The following is a 14776-nucleotide window of genomic DNA, read 5'->3' as shown; positions in this document are numbered from 1 at the left end:
ATCCTCCCAAAGCTATACTGGGGTTAACCCTGGGAACTGAGGCGGGTTCTGACTTAGTCAGGATACCTACTCAGGCTGTTCTTGTTTGTACTGGGGACATGGATATGACCCCTACAATAAGTCCCAGTACTCTGGGCAAGTACAGGCAAACGCCTTTGATCAATGGAAAAATGGCTCAGGCCTACAGGGACACTTGTGCCAGTGTCACTATGGTGACACCAAACTTTGTGGACCCTGAACAGGTAATACTAGGTTCAGACTACCTGGTGACCAATGCTAGCAATGCCACTACCTCCCATAGTATGGCACTTGTTAATTTCTCCTGGGGAGGGGTAAATGGCCTCAAAAGGGTTGTTGTTAGTTCAGACCTCCCAGTGGACTGTCTTTTGGGCAATGATTTGGAATCCTCCTTATGGTCAGATGTGGAGTATAGGACTCATGTGGAAATGTTAGGTTTATCAGCACATGTCCTTGCTGTGACTAGGTCACAGGCCAAGAAATGCCCAGCTGAACTAGTGCTGGATCCTGGAAGAATGGACCAGCCACTACCCAAGAGAAAGAGCAGTAGGGGTAAGGTTGACCCTTCCCCCCTGCCTCAGGTGGAGGATCAGCTCTCTCAGGAGACTGACCCCAAGACCCCAGAAGGAACTGTCCTAGAAGAGCTTGAGCCTGAACAGGTTGAGTTTCTTGGGACAGGGGGACCTTCCAGGGCAGACTTGAGGCAGGCACAGTTAGACTGTTCCTCTCTTGAACCCCTCAGACAGCAGGCTGCTGCTGAGGCTGCAGGGAATGCTACAGGTGCCCATAAGGTATATTGGGACGATGGACTCCTATACTCTGAGACAAGAGACCCCAAGCCTGGTGCTACCAGGAGGCTGGTCATCCCCTTGTCTCTTAGAGGTTTCCTTCTCACCTTAGCCCATGAAATTCCCCTTGCAGGTCACTTAGGCCAGAACAAGACTTGGGACAGACTTGCCCCACACTTTCACTGGCCCCATATGTCTGAAGACACAAAAGAGTTTTGTCGCTCATGTGTCACCTGTCAAGCCAGTGGCAAATCAGGTGGCACAACAAAGGCCCCCCTTATACCACTACCTGTGGTGGGGGTTCCCTTTGAAAGAGTGGGGATTGACATTGTTGGACCAATGGACCCCCCAACAGCATCTGGGCACAGATTTATACTGGTGGTAGTGGATCATGCCACCAGGTATCCAGAAGCTATTCCCCTTAGGACCACTACAGCTCCCGTTGTGGCCAGGGCCCTACTTGGAGTTTTCTCCAGAGTGGGGTTTCCTAAGGAGGTTGTCTCTGACAGAGGTGCAAACTTCATGTCAGGATACTTGACTGCTATGTGGAAGGAATGTGGTGTCAATTATAAATTCACCACACCCTATCACCCACAATGCAATGGGCTTGTTGAAAGATTCAACAAGACCCTCAAAGGGATGATAAAAGGGTTACCTGAAAAGCTTAGGCGAAGATGGGACATCCTTTTACCCTGCCTTCTGTTTGCTTACAGAGAAGTCCCACAGAAGGGGGTTGGTTATAGCCCTTTTGAGCTTTTGTTTGGACATCCTGTAAGAGGACCCCTATGTCTTGTGAAGGAAGGATGGGAGTTACCTCTCAAAAAGCCTAAACTTGACATAGTGGACTATGTACTTGGTCTCCGCTCCAGGATGGCAGAGTACATGGAGAAGGCATCTAAAAACCTTGAGGCCAGCCAAGAACTTCAAAAAGCTTGGCATGACCAAAAGGCTGTCCTAACTGTGTACCATGCAGGACAGCAGGTGTGGGTGTTGGAGCCAGTGGCCCCAGCAGCTCTCCAAGACAAATGGTCTGGACCCCATACCATCATTGAGCAAAAGGGAGAAGTCAGCTACTTGGTGGACATGGGAACTCCCAGGAGCCCTCACAGAGTACTTAATGTGAACAGGCTCAAAGCATTTGTTGACAGGGAGGACATGGGCTTGCTCATGGCCACAGATGAGGGGCAGGAGGAAGAGAGTGACCCTCTCCCAGACCTGTTCACTCAGAACCCTGATGATGGGTCAGTAGATGGTGTAGTCTTTTCTGACAGCCTCTCTGAGCATCAACAAAAGGATTGTAAGCAAGTCCTTCAATCCTTCAGACAAATGTTTTCTCTGACCCCCAGTCAGACAAACTGGTGCACACATGAGGTGGACACTGGAGACAGTCTGCCTATAAAGAGTAAAATCTACAGGCAACCTGACCACGTCAGGGACTGCATAAAGCAAGAAGTACAAAATATGTTGGAATTGGGAGTCATTGAACCCTCAGAGAGCCCTTGGGCTAGTCCTGTAGTTCTAGTGCCTAAACCTCACACCCAGGATGGTAAGAGAGAGATGAGGTTTTGCGTAGACTACAGGGGTCTCAATGCTGTCACTAAGACAGATTCCCATCCAATACCTAGGGCAGATGAACTGATAGACAAGTTGGCTTCTGCAACTTTCTTAAGTACATTTGACCTGACAGCTGGTTATTGGCAGATCAGGTTAGCTGAGGATGCCAAAGCCAAAACAGCATTTTCGCCCCCTGGAGGTCATTACCAGTTTGTGGTGATGCCCTTTGGTTTGAAGAATGCACCTGCCACTTTCCAAACGTTGGTGAACCAAGTTCTCACTGGGTTGGATGACTTTTGTACAGCATATCTAGATGATATTGCTGTCTTTAGCTCCACCTGGGAGGATCACCTGATCCACCTAAGGAAAGTTTTAGAGGCCCTGCAAAAGGCAGGCGTCACTATCAAGGCTACTAAGTGCCAGATAGGGCAGAGTCAAGTTGTATACTTGGGCCACCTTGTAGGTGGAGGCCAAGTTCAACCTCTGGAGAGCAAGATACAGGCCATAAAGGACTGGGCTCCTCCAACCACCCAGACACAGGTCAGAGCTTTCTTGGGCCTGTCTGGTTATTATAGGAAATTTGTCAGAAATTATGGAACCATTGTGACTCCACTTAATGACCTGACAAGTAAAAAAATGCCAAAGAAAGTTCAGTGGACAGTTAGCTGTCAGAAGGCATTCGATGACCTAAAGCAGGCCATGTGCACTGCACCTATTCTCAAGAGTCCAGACTACTCCAAACCTTTCATTGTCCAAACAGATGCTTCTGAGTTGGGTGTGGAAGCTGTTCTATCTCAGCTGAATATTGATGGTCATGACCAGCCCATTGCTTTTATAAGTAGAAGGCTGACCCCTAGAGAGAAACGTTGGTCAGCTATTGAGAGGGAGGCCTTTGCTGTGGTTTGGGCCCTGAAGAAGTTGAGGCCGTACTTGTTTGGTACTCACTTCAAGATTCAGACCGACCATAAGCCCCTCTTATGGCTAAATCAAATGAAGGGTGAAAACCCCAAACTTCTTAGGTGGTCCATTTCCCTACAGGGGATGGACTTTACAGTGGAGCACCGCCCAGGGACTGACCATGGTAATGCAGATGGTCTCTCCAGGTACTTCCACTTAGAACAAGAAGACTCACCTGGTCAAGGTTAGTTTGATGTCCCTAAGTTTGGGGGGGGTTATGTAGGAGAGTGGGGTCTGCAATCCCATGGCCACCCCAGATTTTTGCTTTTTGCTTCACTGGTTTACGACTTTCCCTGGCTGTGGGCCTGCTAATCATACCCACAGCCTAGCTGTTCTCTCTCTAAATTGACAAGCATGTACTTTAGGTGCATTTACCAATTGGTACTGGGCCACCTTATCAGTCCCTTTACACAGGGCATAGGTGTACCCAGGGCCTACCAGGGGCTGAAGCATGTATTATGCCACCCCTGTCTGGCCATCTAAATCTGACACAACTGGCTGCATGACAGCTGAGGCAAGGTGGTGTAAACACCCTTTGCTATAGATATAGTATACCTATATCTAAACCCAAAATGGACACATATATTCCTATCAGTCACTCCTATGGAAGGCCTTATCAATCCTGAAGGCAGAGTGCTTGGAATTATGTGAGATGGTGCTCTGGCATGAGCTGAGCCCGTTTGCAGCTTGCGGAACAAAGTCCTAATAGCTGTTCCATGATAACGCTATACCATATACTCTTAAGTGCATTATCTACCTCGCGGTAAAATGCTAACTCTGGTATAACATTATCAAAACATGTCGAGTAAGGTGTCATACGATTTGGAATACTACCCCCTCGCCAATTCTGGCGACGGGGGTAGCATTCCCCCCTTCTAGAGGGACACGACATGTAGATAACTGTGAACCCCGGTTAAAGTTAACCCGAGCCTCAGCATCACAAGATGGATGCTGCCACCACAGACACAAGTCTGACCTCCTGCTGCTGGGAGTCCTTCCAGCGAGGGAGGCTCAGACAAAGGGTTTCCTGCCTTGGGAGCTGCTAGCACCACCGCAGACAGGATTTTGTGTATTAGGTAGGCCAAGGCTGAAAGGAATGAGACATGCCTGGGGCACACAAGGTGCCCTGTGCATACACCGGTTCCAACCAGTTGCTGGGGCACTCCAGACCCAGCTCTGGCGGGAAACCGGACAAAGGATAGGGGGTGTAAACACCCCCCTTCCTGGTCCCACCCAGGGGAGGGACCTAGTCGTAGTGCAGCCCCCTTTAGCTGAATAAAGGTAGGAGCTGGTCCCACTCCCAGTTAGATTAATCTTGACAACTTCCACGAAGAAACTCTTGACCTTCGACCTCCTGAACATCAGAAGACTGAAGAATCTCCCCTATGGTGAGGGAGTGACCATCCTGCTTCGCAGGCACCATCAAGCTCCTGTGCGGTTTGCTGCAAGTCCTTCCTTCCTGGAACCCGACGACCCAGCTCAACGAGATCCGGACCTCCAGACCCCTCTGACCTCTACCCACATCCACAGCACAGCTGGGACCCGTGGGTGCGACGAGTAACGTGGAGACGGCCATCTTGAGGAAACCTGCACAGTGCTTCCAGCACGACCACCGAGGGAGCCTCGAGTAAGTGCATCGGGGACTGAGAAGCCCCACACCGACACAGCACCTGCATCAAAGACCAGCCCCCCAGCCTCCACGAGATCTGCGTGGGGCCCTTTTGCCTGGTTGCTGCCTTTCCTGTTGTCTGGTCACTTGCCGGCTGGCTCGTGACCTCTGAGACGACGACCCGAAGATTTCAACACTGCTGGTCTGGTCCCGCAGACTGGCCCTTGCTTCCTTGTGAAAGAGAAGCACCCCGGACCCTCCTGGTCCGCACCAGACGCCATCTTTGTTCCACCGCGTGGCTTGCACTGGCCAAGGCCTGTTGACCAGATCGACGATCCAACACCGCCATCAGCAGCAGACTACGTGGGACAGCCCGTGCCTCCAGCCTGGTCATGAAGAACAGCTTCTGGTCCGCACAGCTACAGAGAGAAGCGACCCTTCCTTCACCTGAACGCGGCGACAGCATCTGGTTCCCTCCTGGTTCCAGCACCGTCACTGACTAGTGACCAAAGACTCTGTCCCCTTCCCTTTCAGGACTTCTCCTTCCTAGTTCCATCCTTGGAACCACCGGACTCCTCCATCTGGCTGCCTGCCAGCAACTCTTTGTTTCAGGCATCACCGGGAGCAACGCAGCAAACCCGACACCACTTCAGCCCTATGCACCCGCAGCCTGTGGGTTAGGTAACTAAAGCTTCTAGGTGCTGAAATCAGTGTCCACTATCCTAGTGTCCAGGTCCACTGTTGTTTTCCCTCCATCCAGCCGGGTTCGTCCGGAATCCGTAACTTTGTAAACTGTAGTCTCCATAGACGTTGGTACGCATCCCGCGTGAGAGTTTCCACTCTGCACGTGAGTCCCGTGGGCCTCCTGCTCCTTACTTGCCTAGTTCGTAGCGTAGTCCCAGCGATCCTCCAGCCTCTGGATCTCCTTACAGTACTTTCCTTCCTCGCATTCCATTGTTTTTAGTATATGGTTTGTCGTGCCCCTAGGGCACTCGTGTAAATATTGTGCTAACTCGTATTTCCTTCTTAGTATTGTCATGTGCTTAGCCCTCTGATCTCATAAAGAGTTCAGAGGTGTTGTTATTAATAAATATATTGTTTATTTTCATAACAACCTGTGTAGTGTCCTTTCATCTGGTATTCAAGGGGTTATATTGTGGTAAAACAGCTGGCTTCACATGCCAAAATAGTCTAGCCTAAGACTGCTTTGTCCATGCTACCATTAGGATAGCTGGTCTATAAGGTTGACTTACAACCAATCACCATAAGGGTTGTTTGGACTGATACAAGGTGGTCACTAGAACTAGTGAACATCATATATCAGGCCAACTTCTCACAGATACATTACTGCTTAATAAAGTAAAACGTTCAATATTAGACCAAACATCTTACCAATTAATCATTGGCAAGCGGTGCCAAGCAGATTCCAATGAAAAGTTATCTGACAGCAAATAAAATTAGGTAATGTGTTAGTTGTTAGCTACCAACGGCAGCCTCTGTTGAGTGCCAATCTTCCTTACAGCAGAGTAGTAGATACAGGCTGATACAGTAAGGGTCGGATGCACTCACACACAAAATATTACCAATGTCTCACACTGATAAGAAAAACTGACAGCCATGAACATGCCTCTTTTGCCATTAACAGAACTGCCCTTTGCCCAGTCTTCATCTTTCACTGCGCAGGAATGTACATGACAAACATCACGTACAGGCGTAATAAACAGGTGTTATTGACTAGAGGGTGTAGCTTGTGGGGGGTGTGTTTGACATTTTGTATGTGCCCTTAAAAGTACTGGATAATATTGACATTCATCATTGGACAAGTAAACACAGTGAATTGTGTCCTCTAAAGGGCACAAACCTTGCTCACTGCCTTCACGGAGAACCTCAAAACATATCCTTTTCACAATTTCAAAACTAGCCCAAAGCAGGGAGTTCTTGCCTACACTGTTTGTGACATATTGCATTCTAGCCCCCAAATAATGTATCCTATTGTTCCTTGTTTTCATGGTACATTTGTGCTATATCAAAATATATCAGATTGTGACATAAATACAAAAATATAGAGCTTGCTGACAAACATCATAAAGACGCACAACAGGATCAATCTGCATTAGAAAGAATACAGGTGGAAAACATGTAATAGACAAGGCAGAAAACATATGAGACTTACGCCACTGTTACAAGTGCCCTGTCAAATTCCAAAGGGGAAACTGTCTGAACACCGTGGTCCTAACCACGCATGTTCCGAATACGCAAGCTAAACCCCACTTGCCTTAACAACGCATAAACATTAACCACACATATGCGTGGTTAAGGCAATAAGCTGTCTAGCTGCGGGCTGCTGGGTACGGAAGCAGGAAGACCTCGCCAGGAAAAGATCCACTGTGAGGTAAGTGGTGCTGGCCTGGAGTTTTCTGGCCTAGGGATAGTTTTCTGGGGTGGGGTGTCGGAGTAGTTTTCTGAGTGGGTAGGGTGGGTCGGGAGTAGTTTTCTGGGCTGGGGGGTCCAGGTGAGTTTTCTGGGATTGGTGGGGTGGGTGTAGTTTTCAGGGCTGGGGGGGTCAGGGTAGTTTTCTGGGCTGGTGTGGTTCGGGCTAGTTTTAGGGTTGGGGGGTCGGAGGTAGTTTTCATGGCGGGGGGGGTTCGGGCAAGTTTTCAGGGATTGGGGGTTGGAGGTATTTGTACCTCAGGGTGGGGAGGGGGCATGTGGGGGAATTTGTAGCTTAGTGGGTGGAGGGAGGATTGCGATCTTAGCCACGAATACCCTTTGCCAGTCATGGCTTTAGCACAAAATGACGTGGTAAAGCAACACGTGGTAAAGAATAGGTTGTTAAGACGCATTTGTGGTTTAGGCTGGTAGAGGCACACATGGTTTATCCAGTTGTGCCTCTATCATACAACCAATTCCAAGACCTGTGAAAACTACAGTTTGCAAAGTTGTTACTATTATAAGTAACTTGGAATTTTCCCAAGCAAACTTTGGCAGGTCAATCCTGCTGAAAATTACCCAATGAAAAAGGTCCAGTCAATCCAGCGCCAAGACGAATTTGGTTTATTAAGCACCAAAATCAGTATTATATTTCCCATTTTTAGGGTTAAACTCATAATTGCCACTATTTATTGCATGAGGTAAATAACAAACACCTTGGTATTGTTATTTATGAGGTGCAATAAATAATGATGGATTCACGCCAACCTCATAATTGAGGCTTCATGTGAGATTTTATTTAGCCTTAAAGCCCGCTGCCGAGGGCTATACCGGTTGTTAAAAGCCCTGAACCCAACTTATAGGCTTGAGCCGCAGGCAAGGGTCTATAAAACAGGTGAGGACCTTTAACAACCGGTATAGCCTGAGGCACAAGGGTTATAAGGCAAGGGTCTATAACACGGGTGAGGACCTTTAAAAAACGGTATAGCCTGAGGCACAAGGGTCATAAGGCAATTAGAACATTCCACCCAGTAAATGTAAAATGTTCTAAATTAAAAAGGGAGAAACATGAAGACAAACATTGGAATGTTGGTGCGCCGGGCTTATATCAGCCATGATAAGCCCGCAGCCATTACATCGTCTTCAATGGAGCTCTCAACATTCCAATTTTCTAATGTCATTTAAATTCTGGATTTATTTTACAGGCAAACATCATGGATCACTGCACCGATACTGTGAATGAGGATTACCCCTTTTAGTGCGGGTGCTGGCCAATGGGCCACATTCGCCCTACCTCCCCAGTGCATCTGTTGGCCATTGGCATGTTTTTTGCTCTGATACCCACTAGGGTCATGTTAGGGCTATACAAAACGTGGTAAATAAATAAATAAAATGGCCATGCCAGACCCCAACAAGGGAGAAAGACAGTCTTTCTGCCCCCCCCCTCCCCTTGGGGACCGATGGGGTAATTACCCCTGATCTGCCTGGGGGGTGGGGGGGGGGTTGGGGGGGGAGTCAATCTTTAACATAACTATAGGGGATGGGCTGCCATGCCCCCACCCCCAAAAAACTATTATGGCAGTTTTTTTGCCGCCCTTGAGGACAGATAGGGGTGATGACCCAAATGAGCCCTCAACTGGGGGGGCAAAAAAACTTCAGAAACTTACAAATATCCACTGCTGCTAAACGCTGTATCTTCTGCCCATTTCAGAAATAGATAGGTTTCCTCAACACCTATTTTTCACTCTACATATTTGCTGTATGAATTGGTCTATACTCAGTACACAATGAAAAAACATTTTACGGTGCAGCTAAGTTGTTGGCTCTGGGTACCCTGTGTTCTGAGAGACCCTGTATATCCTCGCAACCAGAAGGGTCTAGCAGACGTAATGGTATATTGCTTTTATAAATCGCCATTGTGACAAACAATTTACAGTTGAAAACGTCACAAATTGCCATTTTTCCCTACTCCTTTTCGAAATGTCGCTATTTCAACATGGGAAAACCTTGAGGGATCTACACATATGAATCCTTGCTGAATTTGGAATATTGTCTACTTTTCAGAGATCTTTGGTTTTTTTTTTGGATCTTCCATGGGTTTTACACTGGTTTCCACCACAAACTGGAAGTAGGTTGAGAGCATAAAAAATAGGAACAATGGGCTACCTCCAAACCTTGGTAAAAATATATATATATATTCTGCTCTTCATATTTCTGAAAGCAGGGAAGATGGTGACTTTAGTACAGTAAACCACTCATTGATGCCTCTTTTAGAAGAAAAAACAGACACTTTTATCCAAAGCACTTTTGACCTAATTTTCCCATAAACCTCAAAATATAGCTATATTTTGCCTATTTTCTTGATCTCCTTCAGGGGAATCCACAACTCCACTTCCACAATCCCCAGGATGTTTGAAAAAAGGACACAAATTTGACATGGATACCTTATGTGTTAAAAAAGTTATGGAGCTCTAAGCGCGAACTACTCCAAATCGCCATAAAAGTGTCAAGCACTGGGAGGAGGGGAGCACAAAAGTTAAGGGGTTAATATAGACATGGATCAATTCATATACAGTAATGCGCGGCTGAGCGCAGTTGTTTCTAAAGCACACACTGCACAGTAAACAGTCTGTTAGGGTCAATCCAGCATGATGAAAGACCATGGCAACCCAAACTGAAGCTAGCAGGGTTTTTTTTTCATTTATATATGTCAATTTGTAAAATGTAATTTTCTTTAGGAATTATTTAAGTATAAACGCCATTACATTAATGGAGAAAAGGTTCGAATAAAGGCTTAACTTGCATTGTTGAAATAAAGTTACTGAAATGCACTTCAACGGTATACATGATTTTTTTGTTTAAAATAAAATATCCAGAAGAACGTTAATGACATTTCTAGCTGCATTCAGTAATAGAAGTAAGCCAGCTGTGCTGGTCCAAACCACATGCTATATACACTAAGCACAAGTAAAGTGGAAAAATAATTCGGGAGACCATGTGATGACATCAAAAGTATTCACTCAGCACAGATCTCCTTTCATTTATTTAATTCCTTCTAGTAACAAAACTTCAAATTGAGGTGCGCTCTGCGTATAAGGGTAAGGGTGACATTAAGTAACGCAAAACTATCTGTTTATAAACCGCGACAACACGCCACCCCATCCAGATTAACCAAATACAATATTTCCGTATATGCATGCGGATTTTTTATACGAACGAACCTAATTAAATAACAGTCTGAGTGCTCGGTGTACCGTAAATAATGCAAAAGGAAGGTCATTTTTCCTTACCTGGTATATTCTGCATTAAGGATGATATAAAATCCATCGTTATGCATGCAAAGATATCGAGGGTGGCCAGAAAGATTCGTAAAAACATCTAGCACGGTGCACGACTAACTGGCATGCGCTCGGTTATGAAACTCAGAGGCTGTTAATTCTAAGGATGGTGCAGTTAGGCTGACGGGAGCCGGGTTTCCAGTATAGCTGGCTCAGTACCCTTTCATAATAAAAGTCCCTCAGAATGAAAGCTGCTGCACAACGCCAGGGCGGCGAGGGATGAGCAAAGGGGTGTGGTTAGTGTTTATTCATGCAAGTGCAAACATATCCCTGGCACTAAAACGGTTATTTGTGTGTCCTCACACATTACACGTACTCAACTAGCTTCTTCAGTAATGAGACCAGATGAACACAGAAACTCTCACAAAACCACCGTTGGTTGGCAGCACATAGATCCTAAAACGAATGCAAGCACCAGAAATGGAGGGCACTAACTGCATAGGAGGGCCTCGTAATGAATTTTGAATGGACAATTGCCGGTAAGTTTGAACCGGTTTATTGAAGTAAAAGTGCTTGTGAAGAAGTGCACCACAGCTACAGACCCTGGAACCCAGCAAACCAACAGACCTGAGCACAGTCCGTATAGGAGTGTGAGCAGAGCTGTAACTTGAATAAATTAAATAACATTTGGATACAAGTATTTTGGCACTAGTGTGATTGACAGAGCGAGCATCCAGGGCTTTAAGTGGGATGAAAAAACTGGGGGGTCTCTCAAAGGGGCGTGGCCAGTGTAATTAGGGGCGTGGCTTTAAAACACTCACACTAAAAATCTGTGCTTAGCACAGTGTGCCTCCCGACTTGTTTTTTGCTGTTTCGGTCATGGCATCCAGATATGTGATACAACAAATAACATCATACCTACAACAAGTAAGGACTATTGGCTTTGTCAATGGTTATTAGTTGCAGAAGATAAATAAGCAGCAACTATGGCTTTTATATAATATTGACAAAGCTTCCACTTAAAGCCCTGGTGACACCACCACAATGCTCTTGCGTTTCAGAAAGAGAAGGGAAATTCAGAAAGAAAATGACTCTTTAAAGGATTTCCCTTCCTCCACAACGCTCACCTGGCATGACGTCATGCCCTAACTTCTCTGCTAATGAGAAGTGAGCAGTGTGGGCAGCGCACATCGATGTGCCTGCTATCTCGAAACGGGTCTCTATCGGGCTTTGGCTTGCATCCTGGCTCTTTTTTCCGGACTGAAGTGACTGCAAACTGCTGTCACTGCAATCTGGGGAAAAAAAACGGACCGCCTGTGTCAGGGCTCAAAACAGAGCCCGATAGAGACCCGTTTCGAGGCCCCCTGAAAAAAACTGCCGGTGCTCAGACCCCTTGAGACCCGGCCCACTTAAAGCCCTGCGAGCATCACCACGGTACAGAGCAGCTCAGTCAGGAGGACTCCAGTCATACTCTGCACTTTCCATGCTTCTGAAGTATTTGATAACAGGTTTAAGGTTACTGTGTAGATTAGGATTGTAGTGAGGGTTAGAAGTCATGGTGTGGCGCGCTTTCAGAGCTGAGCTCTGTGTTCGCCCGCTCTCAGTCTCACCATGACTGGCACAGCCACCAAAGAATCCGCAGGACCAGGGGAGAGGAGCACTGTTTAGGAGCTCATGGAGGTCGTTGAATTATTAATTATGCAGCGGCAGAATCAGGCACCCAAGGCTCATAGGGGTCAAAGGGCTTCAGCCCCCACCCGCGGCGTGTCAGCCCGGGCTGAGACAGCTTCCCAGACACACACATGCGGTTCTTGAGCTGCTGTGTGCCGGCCGGTCTGGCGTCTTATCACAGCAGGGGCGGCCTTAGGCATGTGCAAGCTGTGCACCTGCACAGGGCCACCAAACCCCAGGGGCCACCACGCCAATATATATCTTAATATAATAATCTTCTGAGGATGGATACATATTTGCGTGGCGGCCCCTGGCAAGGATTTGGCGGCCTCCGGCTCTGTTCCACTTCCAAACACCCTGACCCCCCCCCCCCTCCGGGGGCTCCACCCCGCCCCCTCTTCCGGGGGCCCCCTACCTACGCTCCCTGCCCAGGGCCGCCATGAGCCTAGAGCCGCCCCTGATCACAGCTGCATCCAGTATTTCACAGGTCTTTAATTAAAAGATCATTTACATCATAAGGGGGATTTGGGGGGCAGCCGAGCCTCGAGGTCTGCCCCCCGGGCAGGTTTGGGAGGGGGAAGGGGTAAACATGGGAGCGCCCATTTTGTGCGCCCTGGGGCTGCTGGGACCAGCCCAAAGCAGCCTAAAAATTCGGAATTACAGCCCAAATAGCCTTTTTAGCCGGGTTTTGCTTCCTCCCAGCCACCATTTTAGGTATTGAAACCTGGTGGCTGGGAGCGTGAAGTAGCTTGTCGTGCGTTTGTGGCGGTTTTGTATACGGAGCATGGCGGTTGCGGAAGACGTTCGTGTTTTAGAGGCCATCCGCCTGCTGAGCGAAGCAGGGCGGATGGACCTCTTGGTGGGGCCCAGGCCAGTGCGGCCGGTGAGGCAGGCGTCCTTCGGCGTGGCGGCGGCAGTTATGGCCTGCTCGCCGCCGCGGAAAGCCCCTCGACTTCAGTTGAGTCTCCGGGGCAGCGCCGATGTCAGGAGCGCGGCCCCGGGAGACGGAGGGGAGCGGGCTGTAGAAGAGCGGGCGAGGCGCGTGTCCAGGGGCGCCTCGCCGCGTCTCTCTGGTGCGTTTGTGGGCGGGCGGGAAGGCGGGGCGGCGGGCGGCAGGCATGGCGCCGAGGCCGAGCAGCCGCGCACAGAGTCGCGAGGCTGCTCGGAGATAGTAGAGAGTGGCGGGGGGGCCCGGGGAAGGAGCGAGGCATCGGGTGGGTGCAAGGGACAGGGAGTGCGAGACGAGCCGGAGCGCGGGAGGGTGGGGGTGGGGGGGAAGGAGGCAGGAGCACGGTCGGGGCGGGGGGGAGGGGCGGTGGGAAAGTGAAGGGGGGGAATGAGAGAGGAGGGCAGGCCACGAGGAGGCAGTATGAGAGCCTCTCGCCGGCCTGGCAGGGGGCAGAAGGGATGAGGGGGAGGGGCAGGAGCGACGGAAAGAAGGGGGCGAAAGGGGGGATGCGGGGAGGGGCGGGGCCGGGAGGTAGGGGGAGGGGAGAAGAGGCTGTAGTTTTGGGGGAGCGGGCAGGGGGGAGCAGAGGCAGTTGGGGGGGTCCCCGTTGTTGTTTGAATCTGAGGGTAGTGGGAGGGGCTGGATGTGTTCGCGTCTTGGGAAGAGGGCCTCAGGGAGGCTCGCATGGTGGCGGCGAATGAGGCGGTACAGGAGGGGGACGAGGCTGGCCCGTCGGGGCGGGGTAAGGAAGGGCTTGGGCAGGGTGGCGGAGGGGAGCTGGAGAGGGCAAGGGGAGCCGGGGAGGGGCTGGGCTTGGCGGTGGACGAGGGGGCAGGGGTAGGGGGGCTTAGTTGGAGCGATGAGGAGGATGAGAATGAGGGTGGGGTGGGGGATGGCTGGGGGGATTGGTATCGGGCGGGCGGTGGCGGGCAGTGGCAGGGACCCGGCACACCAGCAGTACCTTTTTTCTTGCAGGGGGAAGGCCGGCGCGGGGGAGCGGACTTGGTAAGGCTTGGGGCGGCCCAGCGACACCAAGGAGAAGGGAGGGCGGAGCTTCCTGCGGCAAGCCTGGAGACCACGAGGGATCACGGCGCGGCTGGCTCAAGAAGGCCCCCGGCAGGTTCGCCGGCCCCTGCACCCACAGGGCCCCAGCGGCTTGGGGAACAGCAGAGATCCTGGAGCATCGGCAAAGAGGACTATTTTAATTTGAGTAGGGGCAGAGGCGAAGTTAGGGCCTCTGGCAGGTTTCGGTCGGCGCCGCCACCGGCGCGCCGGACATATCGGTGGGGTGGCATGGAGTTGACAGAAGGCGAGGATGACAGTCCGGAGGAGGGGGAAGTGAGGGATGGGCCGGGTGGACGGGGGTCCTGTAATGGTGTCAGTTCTTTTTTGCAGGTGTCACGGGGCTTGGGTGCTGCGGCGGCCCGGACACGGTCGGGAGACAGGTCAGCGCCGGACAGGAAAGGCGAGGAACGGCGAGGGGATACTTTGGTTACAGGTAAAGGCAGGGAGGCGCCGCGGA

General features: G+C 49.9%; 1 protein-coding gene across 2 annotated transcripts in view; it reads right to left on the bottom strand.

Moving 5' to 3' along the window:
• The window catches only part of LOC144823467 (carotenoid-cleaving dioxygenase, mitochondrial-like), a 742462-nt gene extending 731673 nt beyond the window's left edge, over window positions 1-10789 (bottom strand). For both annotated transcript variants that reach the window (XM_078682002.1, XM_078682003.1), the window contains exon 1: window positions 10647-10789. In XM_078682002.1, coding sequence (XP_078538128.1) covers window positions 10647-10734 — 88 coding nt within the window. In that variant the 5' untranslated portion in view covers window positions 10735-10789. The remainder of the gene's footprint in view (window positions 1-10646) is intronic.
• Window positions 10790-14776: the final 3987 nt, after the last annotated feature.

Source organism: Lissotriton helveticus, chromosome 3_1, assembly GCF_964261635.1.
Source record: "Lissotriton helveticus chromosome 3_1, aLisHel1.1, whole genome shotgun sequence".
Lineage (NCBI taxonomy): Eukaryota > Metazoa > Chordata > Amphibia > Caudata > Salamandridae > Lissotriton > Lissotriton helveticus.
The sequence above is the reverse complement of the archived record's forward strand: the minus strand, read 5'-3'. Positions and strand labels throughout refer to the sequence as shown.